General features: G+C 37.4%; 1 protein-coding gene across 3 annotated transcripts in view; it reads right to left on the minus strand.

The window, feature by feature from the left end:
• Positions 1-25,110, minus strand: part of WNK3 (WNK lysine deficient protein kinase 3) — a gene marked incomplete at both ends in the record, with an annotated part of 147,026 nt that overhangs the window by 49,978 nt on the left and 71,938 nt on the right. For all 3 annotated transcript variants that reach the window (XM_082681003.1, XM_082681002.1, XM_082681001.1), the window contains 5 exons: positions 1,528-1,579; positions 1,661-1,816; positions 3,006-3,122; positions 3,786-3,933; positions 7,443-7,507. In XM_082681003.1, the coding sequence (XP_082537129.1) occupies positions 1,528-1,579; positions 1,661-1,816; positions 3,006-3,122; positions 3,786-3,933; positions 7,443-7,507 (538 nt within the window). The remainder of the gene's footprint in view (positions 1-1,527; positions 1,580-1,660; positions 1,817-3,005; positions 3,123-3,785; positions 3,934-7,442; positions 7,508-25,110) is intronic.

Raw genomic sequence — 25,110 nt, forward strand, 5'->3', positions numbered from 1 at the left:
ACACCGTTTTGTCTTTTATCTCCATTTACAACGCACTAGGATATGTGTAACTTATAAGACCAGACCTCCCAACCCTGACTGAAAAATACTCTAACAACTATGCACAAGATATCTTTAGAGAAGGATTTTGGATTCTACGGAAACAAACATTGTATCAATAGCAATTAAAAGCAGGGCAGTTTTGGGAAAAAAACGAAAAGCACTTTTTCCACTAAAACCTACATCTTCTGTTCTGTATCCTGATTATGGTGGTGCTTACACAAATCTATAAGAGGACTAAAATTTACAGAACCCTACACCAAAAGAAAAAAACGTCTATTTTACTGTATGACAACTTAAAAAATAAAGTAAAATAAGCCCCTACATCTGTACTCCTACTTTGTTAACTTATTCAAATAAGTTATTCTCTTTTAAACTTTACCCTACTTTGCCAGTCAGAAATATACTCAGGGACTTCCCTGGTGGTGCAGTGGTTAAGAATCCGCCTGCCAATGCAGGGGACATGGGTTCGAGCCCTGGTCTGGGAATATCCCACATGCCGTGGAGCTACTGAGCCAGTGCGCCACAACTAGAGCCTGTGTACCACAACTACTGAAGCCTGCACTCCTCGAGCCCGTGCTCCACAAGAAGAGAAGCCACCACAGTGAGAAGCCCGCACACCACAACGAAGAGCAGACCCCACTTGCTGCAACTAGAGAAAGCCTGCACGCAACAACGAAGACCCAACACAGCCATAAATAAATAAATAAAAAGAAATCTACTCAGACTCCTGCTAATGAGAAAAAGAAGACAGAGGAGAACCCTGGCATCCTAACACAAACTACATTTGAGGGTAATGGTATCTGGTTCCATGACTCCCACACCACCTGTTGCTTCTTCATGCTGTTATAATTCCTTCAGATGTCCTCATTTGTCTGTGGCTCTCCTCCCCCTCCCAGACACTCTAAATATACCCATGACCAGAGCTGAGAAGAATGGAGAGATAAATTTATGAGAAAAGAAAATAGAAGACACCATTTTTAGTCCCTGGCAGTTTATCTGGTATCTGATTTACAAAAACTTAGTGATCAGAGCAGGTAGAAGCATATCATTGGTAGAATGAAATCAAGATACTAATGCTATTAAAACATGAGGCAAACTTAGAACATAATGATTTTAGTTAAGAAAGTTGTTGTCCATCTCATATAGAGGAAAAGAAAAACTTACCAGTTAAGTTCAAACAGTAAAGCCATTAAAGGTCAGCAGTACTGTGACTGCTTTTCTGGTAACATACCATGCAACAACTCAGAAATAAATTAATCAGGTAAAGAACCAATACTTGGAGGAAATTTGGAGAATGGTTTTACTTCTCACTTTTTTTACTTCTTATTTCTGGGCTATAAAGTCCTTTCAAAGTGTGGGAAAACCTACATTAACAATTTATCAAATTCCTTTATTGGCTAACATCTTTCCCAAGGTGTGTACATTAAAAGTTTCCAAATGTCTTGCTTCAAAAGCCAAATAGTAAATTTTATTAAGTATACTTACTGCTGGTTTGAGTGGATGCAGAATTTATCTGTACTTGTTCAGATGATCCTGTCTGAATTAAAAATGAATAGATAAATAAAGAAGTTCCTGATACATATCCGAGAAGACCTATTTGCTAAGCAATTTCTCTTACTTGGCTACTGCTGGATTCCATAGTAATAGAGTCAACTCCAATGGCTCTTTCTGCAGCAGAGTGGACATGAAGGATCTCCTGGGCTTGACCTACGATAGCCCTCAATTCTTCTACAAATTTTTCTTTTTCACTTTCCAGGACAAAGTTATCTTCAACCTATCCAAAAGTAAAAGTAAGTCTATTCACAAGAATGAATTTAGTTTCTTCAAAATTATAATATGGTGACTACCATAAAGAAAAATAAATTAGGTATTTAGATCTAAATGCCACAACAGAATTAAAAAAGACCAGCAATAAAATGCCACATAATACATTAAATTATTCTATTTTGAGACCACTGATATTTTCAGATTGGCACTACCTACCAGAAGCCAGTATTTTTAAAAAATCTGGCATTCTATGAATTGATTGCCATTTGAAGAACATAACTGAGGTAATGTCTACGTTTAAAACTAGGATGTCCAAACGCAAAAGCTTTTAAATTAAAAAAAAACACAAAATGAAGCATCTCTAAAGATGATAAAGAATTGGCCTAGAGACAGTTCAGAAAATACTACATTGAATAAGAGGCAGACTGACAAAATTATTAACTTTTAAAATGTTAAATTCTGCTTGGCCAGGAATGTATATACGAAGAAAACTGGCAGAAACAAAAGCATTATGTACTCTTCGTGCCACCCTAGATCATTCCCATTAAAAAAAAGAGGAGGGGAATACTAACTTAAGCCTAACAATTCAAAGAAAATACAAAAACTAAATGAAATGATGAACATTACTTGAACACCTATATGTAGGATGTTATATCAGTAGCTAATACATTAGAATTACCTGAGGAACTTTACAAACTATTAATGCTTAGGCCTCATCTCCAAAAATTCTGATTTAATTAGGGACCCAGGCAACGGAATTGTTTTTGTTTTAGTTTTTGTTTGGGGCTTTTTGTTTTTTGGCTGCGCCACGTGGCTTGCAGGATCTTATTTCCCCGACCAGGGATTGAACCCAGACAACGGCAGTGAAAGCACCGAGTCCTAACCACTGGACCACCAGGGTATTCCCAACAGAATTGTTAAAAAACTCTTCCAGTGATTTTGACATGCAGCTAGGCATAAGAAGCACTGACCTAGATCCTCTCTTAATGAAACTCCCTCATATTTTACACATAAATATACAGAAACCAGAGGAGGTATAGTGACTTACTCTTGATCATAACCAATTTAGTTCTGTACAAATTTTAAAAACTAGCAGTACCCTAAAAAAAGATGGCTCTGAATAAATGGGGGGAGAGTTAGAGAGGAAAAAGAGACAGAATGCTTAAGAGAAAATAATTTGGTTTTACTGTACTTACCATATAGTCTGCAATATCCTCTGGTGCATCACCATCAACATCAAACTTGAAGGTGACCATCTTGTTATTGTGTGTCTCCAGTTGACACTCCACCATGTTGTCTCCAGAGATTGACACCTGGGCACAAACATGTCACTAGTTTAAGAGTCAGTCATTGTCTTCTCTTTGTAAATGGTGCAGGAAACATTTGGATGAGCTCGCATACGATATATGAAAAAAATGGTTTAAACTGTTCAGAATCTAAAAAGATTCTGTTTTTCCCTTGATGAAATACTGCCTAAACAACTATTGTATGACAAATCTAAGGCTCAAATTATTCAGCAAAAAATAAGTTAGAAATGTGAACCTGTGGGAAAGAAAAGGAACACAACTTTTATGAAAAGGCAAAAAAAAAAGTTACAACGGTCACTATAGCTACCTGCAATGCAAAGATCTAAATCTGGTCATTCATTTCCAAAATTCTCCCACAAATTGACCCTTTAAGCTAAAGAAAATGCACTGCTAATGGAAATGTAAACTGGTCCAGACTTTATGGACAGCAACCTAGAAATACGTATTTAGAAACTTCAAAAAAATCTTCATACCCTTTGACCCACTAATTCTACTTCTAGGAATCTATCATAAGGAAATAATCAGGTATATATACAAAGATTTGTGTTCAAGAGTGTTTGCTGCAGAGTTTCATAATACCCTATACTCACCTCCACAGCAACATCGCCCCTCCCTGACCCCCCCAGACCTCAACATGCACTCTTAACCAAATCATATTTATACACTGACCTGAAGGACAGTAAGCTGAAATTTAGTCCCCTTCTCTGATCGAGGACAGGAAGCTCTTCTTTGTTTGATCCGATCTTGTTTGCCATTTCCACTTGGGTTATCAGGGGTATTGGTGTTTTCCTTCACAGCTGCCACATCATTATTCAAACTATTACTCAAAAAAAAAAGCAACTCCAATTCAATTTCTCAGAGAAGAAATGATTCTCAAAGTCCAATATTTAACCCAAATCAGAGTTAACATCTGAAATTCCTTTGTGGATAGAATCATTCCATCTTGATGGTAAAATTCTAAGAAAAACCCTCAATTATAAAATCATAAATAATGTTTAAATAAAATATATAAGTAGTACAATATCTCTCAAAAAGTTATGACTGCACAACTCTGCAAATATACTAAATGCCATTGAATTGTACACTTTAAATGGGTGAAAATCTAATGGTATGTGAATTATATCTCAATAAAGCTGTTTTTAAAAGTTATGAAACACTGAGATTATATTGTACGTATCAGGCCAACATCTCACAGTAGTGAGAGTGAAAGAAAAACACTGCTAGTGATGGACCTCTGTGGAACCTTTTATCAGGGGATGTTCCTGATCAATTTTTTTTTTTAATTTTGTTTGTTTGTTTTTGGTTTTTTTGTTTTTGCGGTACGTGGACCTCTCACTGTTGTCGCCTCTCCCATTGCGGAGCACAGGCTCCGGATGCGCAGGCTCAGCTGCCATGGCCCACGGGCCCAGCCACTCCGCAGCATGTGGGATTCTTTCCAGACCAGGGCACGAACCCACGTCCCCCGCATCGGCAGGCGGACTCTCAACCACTGCGCCACCAGGGAAGCCCCTGATCAATTTTATTTTGTTTGTTTTGGGGTTTTTCTTATTAATATGTTCAAATAAAACTTCTAAAGACCAATTCTCACTCAAAATATAGCTGTTTATGTAACAAACTCAACAGGGGATACATGAGGTGTGGAAGACAGGAATAGTGCAAGAAACAGAAAAAGAAATGAAAATGAGATAAAGAAAATGTAGTGTGTATATACAATGGAATATTATTCTGCCATAAAAAAGAATGAAATCTTGCCATTTGTAACAACATAGATGGAACTTGAGGTCATTATGCTAAGTAAAGTAAGTCAGAAAGAGAAAGACAAATACCATATGATCTCACTTATATGTGCAATCTAAAAAAACGAAAAATCTCCCAAGCTCATAGATACAGAGAACAGATCAGTGGTTGCCAGAGGCAGTGGTGGGGGGAGGGGGTGGAGAGGGGGCGAAATGGGTGAAGGGAGTCGAAAGGTACAAACTACCAGTTATAAAATAAGTCATGTAATGTACAGCATGGCAACTATAGTTAATAATGCTGTATTGCATATTTCAAAGTTGCTGAGAGTAGATTTTAAAGTTCTCATCACAAGAAAAAAAATTTTGTAACTATGTATGGTGATGGATGTTTAAACTAGACTTATTGTGGTGATCATTTCATAATATATACAAATGGTGAATCACTCTACTGTATATCCAAAACTAATATAAGGGTATACATGAGTTTTACCTCAATAGAATGAAAGGAAGGAAGGAAGGAAGGAAGGAAGGAAGGAAGGAAGGAAGGAAGAGGGAAGGAGGGAGGGAGGGAGGGAGGAGGGAGGGAGGGAAGAAGAAAAAATACACCATAATTTTGGTTAAAAAAAACTGAAAATGAATGATGTGAAAATGATTCAACATGATTAATTCTAACTAGTTATATTTTCAGTTTCAAGTCAATATGATTATGACAGGGCAGACTAACTTTCAGCTGATCTGTGTCAAAGGTATTTTTCAGCTTTTTCTTTAATAAATTTGAAGATATTTCAATAAATAACAAAAATTCCAATAAATACATTTGAAACTTAAATGAGATCTATAAGCAGTAGATATTTTTTAAATTAATTTTTAGGTTAAGTCCTTTCTCCTAAAAACTACTCAGGAAGTATCTATATAAAGATATACAAGAAAAAATAAAACGAACTCCTAAAACTTTTTCTATGTCCCTGTGAAAAAGAATTTTCATAAATATAAGTGGAGGAAGAAAATACATTAATACTGCTCTTAGTTTTTTAATAGACAGAGAAATAGCAGTAATAAATAACACCTTCAGAGGAGAAAAGGGACATAATTCTAGTCAATGCAGCTGTATCATTCACTTTGCAAAGTTATCTTAAAACACTAGTTTAGGGTTTGGGATAAGATGGCAGAAACTCAACTCTCCCCATTCCTCCCCACTAAGTATAACTAAAAAATCTGGAAATAATACAGTAGAATATCACAGGAGGGCACTGAAGAGTGAAAAGATGAAGGCAGACTAGCTAGGGACTCCCAGGACTTGAGGAAAAATATAACAGCTTGGCATCTCCTGACTCCTGGGCCAAAAGGCAAAGGTAGCCCAAGCCCAGTGGTCTCCTGAACCCCAACCTAGCAACAGAAGGTGATTCAGGTGGGCCCTTTCCTCCCTTGGTGATGCTGGTGGGAACCCTACCAGTAGCATGTGGTCTGGAGAGCTGGCTTAGGGCAGCGGGCCTAGAGAAGTGCTCTCCAACCCCTTGGTCCAGCAGTGGGTCCCAATGGTGTCAGGTGAACCAAGCAGATCCGAATAATAATACAAAGACTCTGAAAACTAAATTGTCATTAGAACCATAGTCCACAGAAGTAGACCAGGACCTTTGCACCTAAACACAATGACTGACTGCTAAAATAGAGTATTTAAATAGGATCCAGAGTATCCTAACATAATGTCCAAAATGTCCAGGAGACAAATGAAAATTCTCTGTCATACAAAAAACCAGGAAAATCACAACTTGAATGTGAAAAGACAATCAACAGATGCCAACACCAGGATGAATCAGATATTGGAATTACCTGACAAGGATTTTAAAGCAGCCATTATCAAATTGTTTCAATGAGCAATTACAAATACTTTTGAAGCAAATGAAAAGCCAGAAAATCTCATAATAATAGAAGATATTAAGAAAGAAACAAATGGAAATTATAGAAAGAGTACAATCATAGAAATAAAAAATGCACTGAGTGGGCACAATAGCAGAATGAATAGGACAAAGGAAAGAATCAGTGAACCTGAAGACAGAACAAGAGAAATTAACCCAATCTGAACAAGATAGAGAAAAATATTAGTTTACAACTACCAAATGACAATATAATCATATATCTGGTTGTAATTTATTTCTTTAGATTAGCTGGAACTTTAAATTACATTATTTCTTATTTCCTTTTTAAATTCTTATAACATTTTCCTAAGAACAGAATATGATGGGAATTCCCTGGCAGACCAGTGGTTAGGACTCTGTACTCTCACTGCCAAGGGCATGGGTTCAATCCCTGGTCAGGGAACTAAGATCCCACAAGCCACGGTGGTGCAGCCAAAAAGAAAACCACCCCAGAATATTATAATAATGTGAACAAGAGAATGGTCAATAATTTCATAGTCCATATGATATTTATTAACATAAAAAGTAAAAATAATATCTACTATTTTTATTGAACATACATACAAATACTAGAACACTGAAACTTCTTCAGTCAGGACACACTAAGCACCTAATGAATGCAGTACTTCAACATACCCTCATCGCTTTCATGGTATTAATTTGAAGATACTCACCTTCGAACTAAATCCGGTTTTAGAAGAGTTGCTGTTTGTTCAGCTCCAACTGCTTGGGATACAGGCTGTAAATAGCACAGAAATAAAACTTATTATGATAACAGCAAAACTTTAAGCTGAAGGTGCAATTTGCTATTATTGCAGAAAATGTGTTTGTTACATTTCATACTTTGGTTACCACACAAACCAGGTAAAATGTCTACATTACTGAATGTCTATATCAATCCTATTATTGATGTTACTACCAAACATAAAGAAAAATAAAATGTAGCAGTATTGATATTCATCAAGACTTTTTCATTTAAAAAGACAGCATTTATTTTATACTTTTGTTTGTGTTATTTTTCAATGGCTTCCAGTCCTGACTGTAAAACTACTAATAAAAGGAAGAGTTGCTACCATTCCAGAAACAGATAAATCAATGATTCAAGTTTTAACGTATTGTATGGTCTCTCTCTCTTGTTCCCTTTTCACTAAACTACTGCCAACAATTCCTTTGAGATGTTAGTATCCAGCAGCTGCAATACTGGCATCTAGGAGAAAAGTTTATAAAGGCAAATGCCAACCCTGCTGGAAAATAATGTTAAACATTTATCTAATCCATCCTATGCATTGCCGCTGGTGACAGTACAGTGACTTTAAAATGCAAATCTACCAAGATCAATCACTTACCTACCTAGTTTAAACCCTCTATGATGGCCCCTCATCTTCTATAAGGTTAAGTTCCTTTGGATGGCAAATAAAGTCCTCAATGAACTGGTCCCTGCCTCATTCTCTAGCTCTTCTCTTCTTGAAGCCACACTGAACTCTAGCTCCTCTGAATGAGTTGGGCTTTTTCATATACAGTGACTCTACTTATATTCCTTCAACTCCCTGGACTATTTCAACTACTCCTTAGTCCTGTCCATTTAGCAAATATCTGAATGGAACTCCTGTATACAAGAAGGCTCTATTACAATGGGTTCCAGAAAGACCAGCAAAATCACCTTGGAGTCTCTTTAAAAAACACATATACCTTATCTCATATCTTGGTTTCTAAACTAAAAGGGATAAAGGTTCCTTGGAGAAATGGATGATTCCAGCACTGGGGCAAAGAAAATATAAGATGAGCCTGGATCATCTTGCTACCCACCAAAGTAAAGAACTGCTCACAGAACGATGGGAACATATCAAAAGCACACTTGACCCACCCTGAAGGGGTTCCCTATACCCAAATATGGAAAAATTGGGCATGAAAATAAATAATGAGTAACAGAATATAATGCATTTAATAAAATAATCCAAGAGTTCATACTGATACAAACAAAAGAAAGCTCTTACAATACAAAGCCAAATAAATATAAGGAATGACAAAGTTAGAAAATCATCAATGGATGATAAAACTAGTGGGTGAAAGTTGGATGAGGAAAAAGATATCTACATAGTTTCAAAATATCTCCCCACAAATCATTTATTCATTAAAAAGCAAAACATGGTAACTTTACAGTGGAAGAACTTGGCAGCCTCCACCTTAACCAAGTAATCAAATTTAACCTCAGAAATATTGGGACAAATTGACATTACATGGCTCCTAATATGATACAATGCACAAAGGTTACAACATTGTTTGCATGGTATTCCTGACAAAAATGCATGATCTGAATGTGGGGGAAAAAAGGAAACTTCAAACACACTCAAATTGAAGGGCATTCTATTCGGCTGGCCGAAAGGTTCGATCGGTATTTCCGTAAGACGGCTCTAGTAGCACTTAGTTGTCTTTAACTGCATTCGAAACAGTTTTCTTAGATTGTATGTGACAGGTGTCATATCAGCCCGCATTAAAAAAAAGACTTACCAAAACTGGTGAATTTTTGTGTATCCATTTGAATATTGAAGATGGAAGAAAAAATGCAACATTTTCCGCATATTATGCTTTATTATTTCAAGAAGGTAAAAACATAACTGAAAACGCAAAAAAAAAATTGTGTAGTGTATGAAGAAGGTGTTGTGACTGATCAAATGTGTCAAAAGTGGTTTGTGAAGTTTCATGATGGAGATTTCTTGCTGGACAATGCTCCACAGTTGGGTAGACCAGTTGAAGTTGATAGCCAGCAAATAGAGATATTCATTGAGAACAATCAACATTATACCACGCAGGAGACAGCCGACATACTCAAAATATCCAAATCAAGCGTTGAAAATCATTTGCACCAGCTTAGTTATGTGAATTGCTTTGATGTTTGGGTTCCACATAAGTTAGGCAAAAAAAACCTTCTTAACCATATTTCCTCATGCGATTCCCTACTGAAACGTAATGAAAATGTTCTGTTTTTAAAACAAAGTGTGGGGCTTCCCTGGTGGCGCAGTGGTTAAGAATCCGCCTGCCAATGCAGGGGATACGGGTTCGAGCCCTAGTCCCGGAAGATCCCACATGCCATGGAGCAACGACACCCGTGCATCACACCTAGTGAGCCTGCGCTCTAGAGCCCGTGAGCCACAATTACTGAGCCTGCATGCCACAACTACTGAAGCCTGTGTGGCTAGAGCTTGTGCTCCGCAACAAGAGAAGCCACCACAATGAAAAGCCCGTGCACCACAACAAAGAGTAGACCCCACTCTCCGCAACTAGAGAAAGCCCTTGCGCAGCAACGAAGACCCAACGCAGACAAAAAAATAAAGAAAATAAATAAAGAAAAATTTTTTTAAAAAGTGTGATGGGAGATGAAAAGTGGATACTGCACAATAATACGGAACGGAAGAGATCATGGGCCAAGTGAAATGAACCGCCACCAACCACACCTAAGGCTGGTCTTCATCCAAAGAAGGTGATGTTGTGTATATGGTGGGGTTGGCAGTCCTCTATTATGAGCTCCTTCTGGAAAACCAAATGATTAATTCCAACAAGTACTGCTCCCAGTTAGACCAACTGAAAGCAGCACTCGACAAAAAGTGTCTGGAATTAGTCAACAGAAAACGCATAATCTTCCATCAGGATAACGCAAGACCACATGTTTTTTGATGACCAGGAAACAACTGTTACAGCTTGGCTGGGAAGTTCTGATTCATCCACCATATTCATCAGACATTGCACCTTCGGATTTCCATTTATTTCGGTCTTTACAAAATTCTCTTAATGGAAAAAATTTCCATTTCCTGGAAGACTGTAAAAGGCACCTGGAAGAGTTCTTTGCTCAAAAAGATAAAAAGTTTTGGGAAAATGGAATTATGAAGTTGCCTGAAAAATGGCAGAAGGGGGGACGAGGGGAAGATGGTGGAAGAGTAAGACGCAGAGATCACCTTCCTCCCCACAGATACACCCGAAATACATCTACGTGTGGAACAACTCCTACAGAACACCTACTGAACGCTGGCAGAAGACCTCAGACCTCCCAAAATGCAAGAAAGGCCCCACGTACCTGGGTAGGGCAAAAGAAAAAAGAATAAACAGAGACAAAAGGATAGGGATGGGACCTGCACCAGTGGGAGGGAGCTGTGAAGGGGGAAAGGTTTCCACACACTAGGAAGCCCCTTCGAGGGCGGAGACTGCGGATTGCGGAGGGGAAAGCTTCAGAGCCGCGGAAGAGAGGACAGCAACAGGGAGACATTCCCTGTTGTCCCTCTGCGGAGACATTCCCGCAGAGAGGATCAGTGCCGACCAGCACTCACCAGCCCCAGAGGCCTGTCTGCTCACCCGCCAGAGCGGGCGGGGCTGGGAGCTGAGGCTCAGGCTTCGGTCTGAGCTCAAGGAGAGGACTGGGGTTGGCGGCGTGAACACAGCCTGCAAGGGGTTAGTGCACCTCGGCTAGCCGGGAGGGAGGGAGGGAGACCGGGAAAAAGTCTGGACATGCCGAAGAGACAAGAGACTTCTTCTTCCCTCTCTGTTTCCTGGTGCACAAGGAGAGGGGACTAAGAGCGCTGCTTAAAGGAGCTCCAGAGATGGGTGCGAGCCGCGTCTAACAGCGCGGACCACAGAGATGGGCATGAGACGCTAAGCCTGCTGCTGCTGCCAGAAAGAAGCCTGTGTGCGAGCACAGGTCACTATCCACACGCCCCTTCTGGGGAGCCTGTGCAGCCCACCACTGCCAGTATCCTGGGATCCAGGGACAACTTCCCTGGGAGAACGCACAGCGCGCCTCAGGCTGGTGCAACATCACGGCGGCCTCTGCCGCCGCAGGCTGGCCCTGCACTTCGTAGCCCTCCCTCCCCGTGGCGTGAGTGAGCCAGAGTCCCCAAAGCAGCTGCTCCTTTAACCCCCGTCCTTTCTGAGCGAAGAACAGACGCCCTCCGGCGACCCACATGTAGAGGCAGGCCAAATCCAAAGCTGAGCCCCTAGGAGCTGTGCGAACAAAAAAGAGAAAGGGAAATCTCTCCCAGCAGCCTCAGAAGCAGTGGATTAAAGGTCGACCATCAACTTGATGTACCCTGCATCTGTGGAATACATGAATAGACAACAAATCATCCCAAATTAAGGAGGTGGACTTTGAGAGCAAGATTTATGATTTTTCCCCTTTGCCTCTTTTTGTGTGTATGTGTATGCTTCTGTGTGAGATTTTGTCTTTCTAGCTTTGCTTCCACCATTTGTCCTAGGGTTCTATCCGTCCATTTTTTTTCTCCCTTTAAAAAAATTTTTTTTTCTTAATTATTTTTATTTTAATAACTTTATTTTATTTTACCTTATTTTATTTTATTTTATCTTCTTTCTTTCCTTCCCTCCTTCCTTCCTTCCTTTCTTCCTTCGTCCCTCCCTCCCTCCCTTCTTTTCCTTCCTTCCTTCCTTCCTTCCTTTCTTCCTTCCTTCCTTCCTTCCTTTCTTTCTTTCTTCCTTTCTTTCTTACTTTCTTCCTTTCTTTCTTTCTTTCTTTCTTTCTACTTTTTCTCCCTTTTATTCTAAGCCATATGGATGAAAGGCTGTTGGTGCTGCAGCCAGGAGTCAGTGCTGTGCCTCTAAGGTGGGAGAGCCAACTTCAGGACACTGGTCCACAAGAGACCACCCAGCTCCACATAATATCAAACTGCAAAAATCTCCCAGAGATCTCCATCTCAACACCAGCACCCAGCTTCACTCAATGACCAGCAAGCTACAGTGCTGGATACCCTATGCCAAACAATGAGCAAGACAGGAACACAACCCTACCCATTAGCAGAGAGGCTGCCTAAAATAATAATAAGTCCACAGACACCCCAAAACACACCACCAGACGTGGACCTGCCCACCAGAAAGACAAGATCCAGCCTCATCCACCAGAACACAGGCACTAGTCCCCTCCACCAGGAAGCATACACAACCCACTGAACCAACTATAGCCACTGGGGACAGACACCAAAAACAACGGGAACTACGAACATGTAGCCTGCAAAAAGGAGACCCCAAACACATTAAGATAAACAAAATGAGAAGACAGAAAAACACACCGTAGATGAAGGAGCAAGATAAAACCCCACAAGACCTAACAAATGAAAAGGAAATAGGCAGTCTACCTGAAAAAGAATTCAGAATAATGATAGTAAAGATGATCCAAAATCTTGGAAATAGAATAGACAAAATGCAAGAAACATTTAACAAGCACGTAGAAGAACTAAAGATGAAAAAAGCAATGATGAACAACACAATAAATGAAATGAAAAAGACTCTAGATGGGATCAATAGCAGAATAACTGAGGCAGAAGAATGGATAAGTGACCTGGAAGATAAAATAATGGAAATAACTACGGCAGAGCAGAATAAAGAAAAAAGAATGAAAAGAACTGAGGACAGTCGCAGAGACCTCTGGGACAACATAAAACTCACCAACATTCGAATTATAGGGGTTCCAGAAGAAGAAGAGAAAAAGAAAGGGACTGAGAAAATATTTGAAGAGATTATAGTTGAAAACTTCCCTAATATGGGAAAGGAAATAGTTAATCAAGTCCAGGAAGCACAGAGAGTCCCATACAAGATAAATCCAAGGAGAAATACGCCAGGACACATATTAATCAAACTGTCAAAAATTAAATACAAAGAAAACATATTAAAACAAGCAAGGGAAAAACCACAAATAACACACAAGGGAATCCCCATAAGGTTAACAGCTGATCTTTCAGCAGAAACTCTGCAAGCCAGAGGGGACTGGCAGGACATATTTAAAGTGATGAAGGAGAAAAGCCTGCAATCAATATTACTCTACCCACCAAGGATCTCATTCAGATTTGATGGAGAAATTAAAACCTTCACAGACAAGCCAAAGCTGAGAGAGTTCAGCACCACCAAACCAGCTTTACAACAAAGGCTAAAGGAAATTCTCTAGGCAAGAAATACAAGAGAAGGAAAAGACCTACAATAACAAACCCAAAACAATTAAGAAAATGGGAATAGGAACATATATATCGATAATTACCTTAAATGTAAATGGACTAAATGATCCCACCAAAAGAAAAAAACTGGCTGAACGGATACAAAAACACGATCCATATATATGCTGTCTACAAGAGATACACTTCAGACCAAGAGACACATACAGACTGAAAGTAAGGGGATGGAAAAAGATATTCCATGCAAATGGAAACCAAAAGAAAGCTGGAGTAGCAATTCTCATATCAGACAAAATAGACTTTAAAATAAAGACTATTAGAAGAGACAAAAAAGGACACTACATAATGATCAAGGGATCGATCCAAGAAGAAGATATAACAATGGTAAATATTTAGGCACCCAACATAGGAGCACCTCAATACATAAGGCAAATACTAACAGCCATAAAAGGAGAAATCGACAGTAACACATTCATCGTAGGGGACTTTAACACCCCACTTTCACCAATGGACAGATCATCCAAAATGAAAATAAATAAGGAAACACAAGCTGTAAATGATACATTAAACAAGACGGACTTAATTGGTATTTATAGGACACTCCATTCAAAAACAACAGAATACACATTTTTCTCAAGTGCTCATGGAACATTCTCCAGGATAGATCATATCTTGGGTCACAAATCAAGCCTTGGTAAATTTAAGAAAATTGAAATTGTATCAAGTATCTTTTCCAACCACAACGCCATGAGACTAGATATCAATTACAGGAAAAGATCTGTAAAAAATACAAATACATGGAGGCTAAACAATACACTACTTAATAACGAAGTGATCACTGAAGAAATCAAAGAGGAAATAAAAAAATACCTAGGAACAAATGACAATGGAGACACAACGACCCAAAACCTATGGGATGCAGCAAAAGCAGTTCTAAGGGGAAGTTCATAGCAATACAAGCCCACCTTAAGAAGCAGGAAACATCTCGAATAAACAACCTAACCTTGCACCTCAAGCAATTAGAGGAAGAAGAACAAAAATACCCCAAAGCTAGCAGAAGGAAAGAAATCATAAAAATCAGTTCAGAAATAAATGAAAAAGAAATGAAGGAAACTATAGCAAGATCAATAAAACTAAAAGCTGGTTCTTTGAGAAGATAAACAAAATAGATAAACCATTAGCCAGACTCATCAAGAAAAAAAGGGAGAAGACTCAAATCAATAGAATTAGAAATGAAAAAGGAGAAGTAACAACTGACACTGCAGAAATACAAACGATCATGAGAGATTACTACAAGCAACTATATGCCAATAAAATGGACAACCTGGAAGAAATGGACAAATTCTTATAAATGCATAATCTGCCAAGACTGAATAAGGAAGAAATAGAAAATATGAACAGGCCAATCACAAGCACTGAAATTGAAACTGTGATTAAAAATCTTCCAACAAACAAAAGCCCAGGACCAGATGGCTTCACAGGCAAATTCTATCAAACATTTAGAGAAGAGCTAACACCTATCCATCTCAAACACATCCAAAATATAGCAGAGGGAGGAACACTCCCAAACTCATTCTACAAGGCCACCATCCCCTTGATACCAAAACCAGACAAGGATGTCACAAGAAAGAAAACTACCGGCCAATATCACTGATGAACATAGATGCAGAAATCCTCAACAAAATACTAGCAAACAGAATCCAACAACACATTAAAAGGATCATACACCATGATCAAGTGGGGTTTATTCCAGGAATGCAAGGATTCTTCAATATACGCAAATCTATCAACGTGATAAACCATATTAACAAATTGAAGGAGAAAAACCATATGATCATCTCAATAGATGCAGAGAAAGCTTTTGACAAAATTCAACACCCATTTACGATAAAAACCCTGCAGAAAGTAGGCATAGAGGGAACGTTCCTCAACATAATAAAGGCCATAGATGACAAGCCCACAGCCAACATCATCCTCAAAGTTGAAAAACTGAAAGCATTTCCACTAAGATCGGGAACAAGACAAGGTTGCCCACTCTCACCACTCTTATTCAACATAGTTTTGGAAGTTTTAGCCACAGTAATCAGAGAAGAAAAGGAAATAAAAGGAATCCAAATCGGAAAAGAAGAAGTAAAGCTGTCACTGTTTGCAGATGACATGATACTATACATAGAGAATCCTAAAGATGCTACCAGAAAACTACTAGAGCTAATCAATGAATTTGGTAAAGTAGCAGGATACAAAATTAATGCACAGAAATCTCTGGCATTCCTATATACTAATGATGAAAAATCTGAAAGTGAAATTAAGAAAACACTCCCATTTACCATTGCAACAAAATAATAAAATACCAAGGAATAAACCTACCTAAGGAGACAAAAGACCTGTATGCAGAAAATTATAAGACACTGATGAAAGAAATTAAAGATGATACAAATAGATGGAGAGATATACCATGTTCTTGGATTGGAAGAATCAACACTGTGAAAATGACTCTACTCCCCAAAGCAATCTATAGATTCAATGTAATCCCTATCAAACTACCACTGGCATTTTTCACAGAAGTAGAACAAAAAATTTCACAATTTGTATGGAAACACAAAAGACCCCGAATAGCCAAAGCAATTTTGAGAACGAAAAACGGAGCTGGAGGAATCAGGTCCCCTGACTTCAGACTATACTACAAAGCTACAGTAATCAAGACAGTATGGTACTGGCACAAAAACAGAAAGATAGATCAATGGAATAGGATAGAAAGCCCAGAGATAAACCCACGCACATATGGACACCTTATCTTTGATAAAGGTGGCAGGAATGTACACTGGAGAAAGGAAAGCCTCTTCAATAAGTGGTGCTGGGAAAACTGGACAGGTACATGTAAAAGTATGAGATTAGATCACTCCCTAACACCATACACAAAAATAAGCTCAAAATGGATTAAAGACCTAAATGTAAGGCCAGAAACTATCAAACTCTTAGAGGAAAACATAGGCAGAACACTCTATGACATGAACCACAGCAAGATCCTTTTTGACCCACCTCCTAGAGAAATGGAAATAAAAACAAAAATAAACAAATGGGACCTAATGAAACTTCAAAGCTTTTGCACAGCAAAGGAAACCATAAACAAGACCAAAAGACAACCCTCAAAATGGGAGAAAATATTTGCAAATGAAGCAACTGACAAAGGATTAATCTCCAAATTTATAAGCAGCTCATGCAGCTCAATAACAAAAAAACGAACAACTGAATCCAAAAATGGGCAGAAGACCTAAATAGACATTTCTCCAAAGAAGATATACAGACTGCCAACAAACAGATGAAAGAATGCTCAACATCATTAATCATTAGAGAAATGCAAATCAAAACTACAATGAGATATCATCTCACACCAGTCAGAATGGCCATCATCAATAAATCTAGAAACACTAAATGCTGGAGAGGGTGTGGAGAAAAGGGAACACTCTTGCACTGCTGGTTGGAATGTGAATTGGTATAGCCACTATGGAGAACAGTATGGAAGTTCCTTAAAAAACTACAAATAGAACTACCATATGACCCAGCAATCCCACTACTGGGCATATACCCTGAGAAAACCATAATTCTAAAAGAGCCATGTACCAAAATGTTCATTGCATCTCTATTTACAATAGCCCAGAGATGGAAACAACCTATGTGTCCATCATCGGATGAATGGATAAAGAAGATGTGGCACATATATACAATGGAATATTACTCAGCCATAAAATGAAACGAAATTGAGCTATTTGTAATGAGGTGGAGGGACCTAGAGTCTGTCATACAGAGTGAAGTAAGTCAGAAAGAGAAATACAAATACCGTATGCTAACACATATATGTGGAATTTAAGAAAAAAAATGTCATGAAGCACTTAGGGTTAAGACAGGAATAAAGACAGAGAGCTACTAGAGAATGGACTTGAGGATATGGGGAGGGGGAAGGGTAAGCTGTGACAAAGCGAGAGAGTGGCATGGACATATATACAATACCAAACGTAAAATAGATAGCTCGTGGGAAGCAGCCGCACAGCACAGGGAGATCAGCTAGGTGCTTTGTGACCACTTAGAGGGGTGGAATAGGGAGGGTGGGAGGGAGGGAGTCGCAGGAGGGCAGCGATATGGGAACATATGTATATGTATAACTGATTCACTTTGTTATGAAGCAGAAACTAACACACTATTGTAAAGCAAGTATACCCCAATAAAGATGTAAAAAAAAAATTTAAACCAGGAGCAGAAACATTTATTAGATAAATGCTAATGCAAACTGGAAGTAGACCTCTTGCCCTATGCTCCCTTCAAGGTTTGCGTATTTTGCTGTAGGTTCACCGTCCATATATTTTCTGAATGAATGAATGAATCCATGAGTTTAACCAAATATTCACATTTAAATATTAGAATGTTATTAAAGCAAGTTGCAAACGGTGTTCAACATGATCTAATATTTAAATATATATTATTTTGTATATATTCAACTATTATGTTGAATATATTATTTTACTTATTATTGTATTAAATGGATTGCTTATATATTATTATATTGAATATATTATTTTTGTATATGTACATATATAGGAAAGAAAAATAATCTGGAGGGATATACAAAAAAAATGACAGAAGGTATTGGAACAAAAGAGTGAATACGTTGTTCAATAAAGTTCTTGGTGAAAATGAAAAATGTGTCTTTTATTTTTACTTCAAAACCAAAGGCACTTTTTGGCCAGCCCAATACAAAATAACTGACCTTTATTCTTCAAAAATATCAATGCTATAAAAGACAAATGAAGGCTGAGGAACTGTTCCAGATTAAAGGAGATAAAAGAGACAAACAGTACAAGGCAATGTATGATCTTCAATTAGATCCTGGATCAAGGGGGGGAAACTGCTATAAAGGACATTACTTGGACAACTGGTGAAATTTTAATGTGGACAACAGATTAAATAATAGTATTACAGTCATGTTAAATTCCCTGAATTTGGTCATTGTATTGTGGTTAAGAAAATATCCTTGTTCTTATAGCAATGATATATTTAAGGGTAAAAGGACATTATGTCTGCAACCAGCTCTATACATCAGAGGGAAAATCGTGTGTGGATGAATGGATGGATGGATGGACGGACCGACCAACTGACCAACAGATCAATGGACTGTCATCCTCTAATGTCTTTTATCATAGCCTACTTTATCATATATGTTTAATGCCTGACTTTAAGGACTCTGAATGATTCATCTTTGTATTCTCAGTGCCCCTTAACACAGTGCCTGGAACATTTTAGGCTTCCAATAAATATTTGAAGGTATTGACAGAAAGAAATAAGAAAGAAAATGATATAAAAAAGGCTGTGCCATACACATGTTTGTGGTTCCATATTACTAACCCTGGACATCAATCCTAAGGAAATAATACAAAGGAAGAAAAAAGTACACAGTATAAAGTTTGTTTCATAGTAAATGTTCAATAAATGGTAGCTAACTCTGTTTTTATTGTGGTATTATGCACAATAAAAACTGGCATCAAGTTGTTGTCCAGGAATAGGGAAAGAGGTAAATATGAATACTTATTTCACTACTGTGTGGCCACTGAAAACTAGAATTGTGAAGTCCAAGTAAAGGCAGGGAAAATTACTTAACAATGAATGAAAAAAGCAGAAAACAAAACTGTACATATAATTACAACCACTTATGCATATGACAAAAGCTTGGAATATAATAACAAATATCATAATACTACCATGTTAAAAAAATAGCATTCTTTGGTGATTTTCCCCCATTTTACTACTTTTTATAATGTTACTACTTACATTTGATTATTTAAAACTTTCAAAGGATAGCAAATACTAAGTGTAGAGGAAAATAGGCACTTTCATAAACCACTGGGATTTATGGGATTGTAAATTGCTTAGACCTTTCTGAAGGGTAATTTGACAATATGTATCAAGTTTTTAAAAGGTCTAGCAATTTTATTCCTAGAAATCTATCCCAAGGAAATAATTAAGAGTGCATAGAAAGATTTAGCTACAAGAATGTTCCTCACAACATGGAATATAATTACAAACAGCAAAAAAATAGTCACTTGTTTCCTTTATCTGCTCCATTAAATAAATAATGGTACATCCATACTAAAGGATATTATGCAGCCCTTTTAAAATGTGCTTAAACATATAAGATGTTACAAGTGAAAAAAGATTGTAAAAGAGTATATATACATTATGGTTAGATTAAAATTGCATGTATGCATAAGCATATAAAATGGTCTGGAAGAATATACACCTGGTGTTAAGCAAGCTTAACTATATTCATCTTGCTTTGGTAATAAGAAAAAAATTAATTCAATTTTGTACAGATTTATCAACCCTGAAATCTGATAATCTCAGTGCAGGTCCCCATTATTTCAATGCACAACTTTATAGTTATTTTAGACAAAAGTAAGAATGAAACATTTCACTAAATTTGAAAAACATCTACAAATGGCCCAGCATCTATTTGCAAATAATAATTTTGAAACTCCTAGAAATATTATGACAGAACTTGGTTTGAAGCTGGCATATAAAAAAAGCAGATGAACCAACTATTAGCCATGATTCTGAGGACCAACAGAAAGTAGCATTAATAATCCTGTTAATAATTATAAGTGGTTATAAAATATAATTCCAGATTGTTGCCATAGTAACTATCTTTTGTTTACTTTGCCTCCAGATTTATGCATCAGGACACCATGGCACTGCTCCATCTTGCTGGGACTCACCATAATTTTTTAAAGTTCCTTTAAGGCAAACATTTGTTAAAGTTGGATACATTTGTTGAATCTTGTGTGTACCAAAAAAAAAAAAAGAAATCTCTTTGCCAAAGTATTTGCTCTCAATGTTTAAACAGTGATTATATTAAAGAGTTAATTGTCTAATCTATAATTAGAAGCTAGTCTAATTTGTCCAGGAAAAAAACCTCAGTATGAACTGACCAGGTTAGAGGGGGAAGGGGAAGGCAGGAAATGGTATATTATGCTCATTTCTCCCCAACCCTCACCTTCAAATCCAAATGAAAGACAGGTACCAATCCCTTTTCCTAATGAGACCTTGATATCCGGATATCTGAGACCTTGATAACTAGGTAGCAAAGTTCAAAAAAACTAAAGTACCTATACTCACTTGCAGAATGAGGACAAGGCCAAAATGAGAAGCAAAACTAGGCCTGAATTCCATGGGCCACACCATTCTCTCCTCTCTATCTTGGCATTTAAAAATGCTCTCTTGAACTTGTTTCTTTTCTTTTTTTTTTAACATCTTTATTGGAGTATAATTGCTTTACAGTGGTGTGTTAGTTTCTGCTGTATAACAAAGTGATTGAACTCGTTTCTTGATCTTTCTCACCCATGATACTGTGAGCTCTTTGAGGGAAGAGACTGTATCTGTAAGATTTATCACAATATTCCCAATGCCTAACCAATACCTGAAATAGGAACAGCTGCTCAATAATGCCTTTCACTATTATAATGTTCTCATTTTATTATTGTTTTTATTTTTATTATAGCAACAAAACAACCACTATTTATTGAGCATTTATTAAATGCTAAGTACTTTATATACATTATTTAACTAAATTCAACCCTTATGACAACTCTAAGCAGTAGGTATTATTACTTTCATTTTACCAATGAGGAAGCTGAGGCTATAAGTGATGGAGGCAAAAACTGAAAGAAAGAAAATTAATGAATAGACAAATGACCCCAAAGAATACTGAAGAGCAGAGACCCCTTGTGCATACCACAGAAGCTTTTCTGTTAGTTCCTAACCCTTCTCTCTCCTTTACTTACTTCACTATTACTTGCCCTCCTCCCATCAGTGGTTCTTAGCCCTTGGATGCACTTTATAATCTTAAGGGAAGCAAAGGAATAGGGGAGGAAAAAGTGGACAAAAGAAAACAGAAGGAAAGAAAATGCAAGCTCAAGCACATTCCAGAAATTCTTACTCGGTTATTCTGGAGTGAAGGAGAGCAGTAAAAGTGGGAAGTATTTTAAAACATTTTATAAACTGCCTTATTGTATTACTAACACTACAAAACATGTCTCTTCCACGAAGTGCTTTTAACAACCATTATTTCTTGAGCACTTATTACATGGCAGGCACTTCTCACATGTACCTCATCTACTCCTAAAAAGCCTACAAAATAGGCATTTTTTCTGACATTATGAAAAATTTCCAACATACAGAAAAGCTGAAGAATTGTTCAGTGAAAACCTATATATCCACCACCCACAGTCTATTGCATTTTATTATATTTGCATTATCACATGTATATCCATCAATCCATCTTATTTTTTATGCATTTCAAAGTAAGTTGCAAATGCAAAAGAGGCATTTTAAAACTTCGTTTTACAGATAAAAAGAACCTAAACTAAAAGAAATTAAATAACTTGCTTCAAATCACATAATAAACAATTCAAAGAGCCAGAGTTCAAATTCAGGTCTAACTAAAGACATAAAGTAGCTCAAACCTATATGTATGTTGTATATACCTGTTTAACAGTGAAATTTTTGCTTATTTAATTAAAGAAAATTATCACTGTGTTATGACGCCCACTTCCATATTTTTATATTTATAAAGAACCCTGCACCTATAAAGTCATTGCTTATCTAAGCCCAATTTTTGGCCAAGCCAAGATTCCGAATAATGAAATTTACCCTAAGAAATAACTGATCCACACACAGCACAGTTCCTTGGATAAACTCACATAATGACACCCAGGCTATTAAACAGGCAGGAATAAAAAAAAGATGAAAACACACCAGCACCACAAAGACTGACAGACAAGAGTAACAGAAACTAGGAAGAAATTTCATTAATTACAAGGCATGTAGAACTGGATTGAAGAAAACATTACCCAGGTTTCACTCCCGGACCTCTCTAGAGATCACCTCATGAAAGGGAACCTAACTCAAATGAGACTTATACTTCATACTTCCCCCTTGATATCTGCTGTTAGTTGAGTTATCGAGAGTCTGTATCAACCAGCAAATTGATCATGCACTACTCTTGTCTCAGCTCCTCTAAGCTTTCTATCGCTATTTGGAGAGAGCAACTAACATTGTTTTTTGTTTGTTTGTTTATTTGTTTTAATGGTAGGAGTGAGAATTCATATTGGAGATAAAAAGGAGGAGACTAACTGAGCCATCTGGCTTTCTAGGAGGAAGAGTCCTCACAAGTAAAGCCAACTCAGCAAGGATACAGAAAGGAAAAATTTTGGTATCCATACATGTTAGAGAATGTAGTCTTTAATATATTTGATTATTACAAGCATTAGAGAACTCATTATGGGGATAAAAGTAAACCACACCTCAGCACAGAGGAACTACAATAGATCAATACCTACTAATACACAGAAAGTGTACATCTCCTTGTCCTCAAGCTATAGATCTGTGAAAGAATTTAATTATCACTCAAGAGGACAACAGAATTCAAAGAAAATCTACATGAAGTCAGAGGGTTGGGCAGGGAAGTCCAGATCCTATAGAGCTTTCAGGCCACTAAGTACAGTATTATGACTTTTACTGTGAGTGAGATGGCAATGCGAGGTTTGGGGTAGGGTTCAGATATGATCTGACTTGCATTTTTTGAAAGTATCGCTCGGCTTCCTATAATGAGAAAAAGGGTATAAAAGAGCAAAAGCAGAAGGAAGAACAACAGTTAGAAGTCTAATGCAATGATTCAAGAAAGAAATTAGACTAGCATGATTATCATTATGCTAGTGATTATGGTGGAGGTGGTGAGAAGTAGTCAGGTTGTAGATGTATTTTAAAGGAAGAGACAAAAGACTCTCTGATGATCTGAAGTCAGATATGAGAGAAAGAGAGGAATAAAAGATGGCCACAGATATATGGCTTGAGTAACAAGAAAGACAGGGTTCCTATTTGCTGAGAAGAAGACAACTGTGGAAAGAACAGGCTTCAGGTGGTGGTGGGAGGGGAGTGCAAAAAAATGTTTAACTTTGGACGTATTAAATTTGAAATGCCTATTATACAATAAAGTGGAGATGTTGGGTGTATACTGGAGAAACATACCAAAAATTGTTTTTTCCCTAGAACACAAAGTCAAAAGCAAAATGGGCTGGAGGTATCAGTTTGAAATACACACACACACAAGCATGCACGCACACACTCTCATCTGTCCACTGAGAACCCTAGAAGTTATGACTCCCATGTACCATCAAACACACCCAACATCCAAATTCTGGTTCCTAAATTACCTTCCTCACTAAAAGGAATCAGGGCCCCATGGAGAAATAACTGATTCCAGGGCTAGGGAAGGGAAAGCACAAAATGAGCCTGGAATATCTTGCTATGCCAGAAAGTAAGGAAGTGCTCAAAGAATAATGGGGATATGACAAAAATACACAAGAGCCACCCTGAATGGGCCCCCATTAACCAAATCTGGGGCACCTTAACCATCAAAATAAATAATGATAATATTATATCACACTCTATTAAATAAAATAAAGCCTCATGAATCCATACTGACATGAACAAATGACTGAATGACTGAATAAGTAAAGGAAGGAGAAAGGCCAACTAATAAATATAAGGAGGAATGATGAACTTAGAAAATCATCAACAGATACTAAAACTAATGGGTGAAAGTTTTGATGAGGAAAGGGACATTTACAGAGTCTCAAAATATCTCCTTACAAATAACCCGTAAATTATAAAGGAAAAAATGGCAACTTTATGGTGGAGAAACCTGGCAGGTCCTACTTAAAACAAGTAATAAAAGTTAACATCACCAATATTGGCATCACCAATATGCCTCCTAACAAGATGTCCTAAGAAGAATACAATGTCACTTACATGGTATTCCTGCCAAAAACGCATGATTTGACTCTAACCATGAGGAAACTTTAGTCAAACCTAAAATGACAGGCATTCTATAAAAAACTGGCCTCTGCATTTCAACACTGTAAAGAACAACAAAGCCTGAAGAACTGGTTGAGATTAAAGCAGACTAAAGAAAAAGATAAACAACTCAAAAAAAAAAAAGAGTTGACTAGGCACACTTCACAAAAGAAGATATTTGAATCTCTAATAATTACATGAAAAGATGCTCAATATCATTACTTATCAGGGAAATGCAAGTTAAAACCACAATATACACCACATCACATCCACCAGAACAGCTAAAATTTAAAGGACACACAATACTAAGTGTTGATAAGGATGTGGAATAACTGTAACTCTCTGACATTGCTGCTGAGAATGCATTATGGACCACTACTTTGGAAAACTGTCTGGCATTATTTAGTATAGCTAAACATACCTTTATCCTGTGACCTAGCAATCCCACTCCTAGGTACATACACAAGAGAAATGAATGCAGGTGTCTACAGGTGTGTCT

This window comes from Grampus griseus (genome assembly GCF_964374135.1).
Source record: "Grampus griseus genome assembly, chromosome: X".
In the NCBI taxonomy this organism is placed as follows: domain Eukaryota; kingdom Metazoa; phylum Chordata; class Mammalia; order Artiodactyla; family Delphinidae; genus Grampus; species Grampus griseus.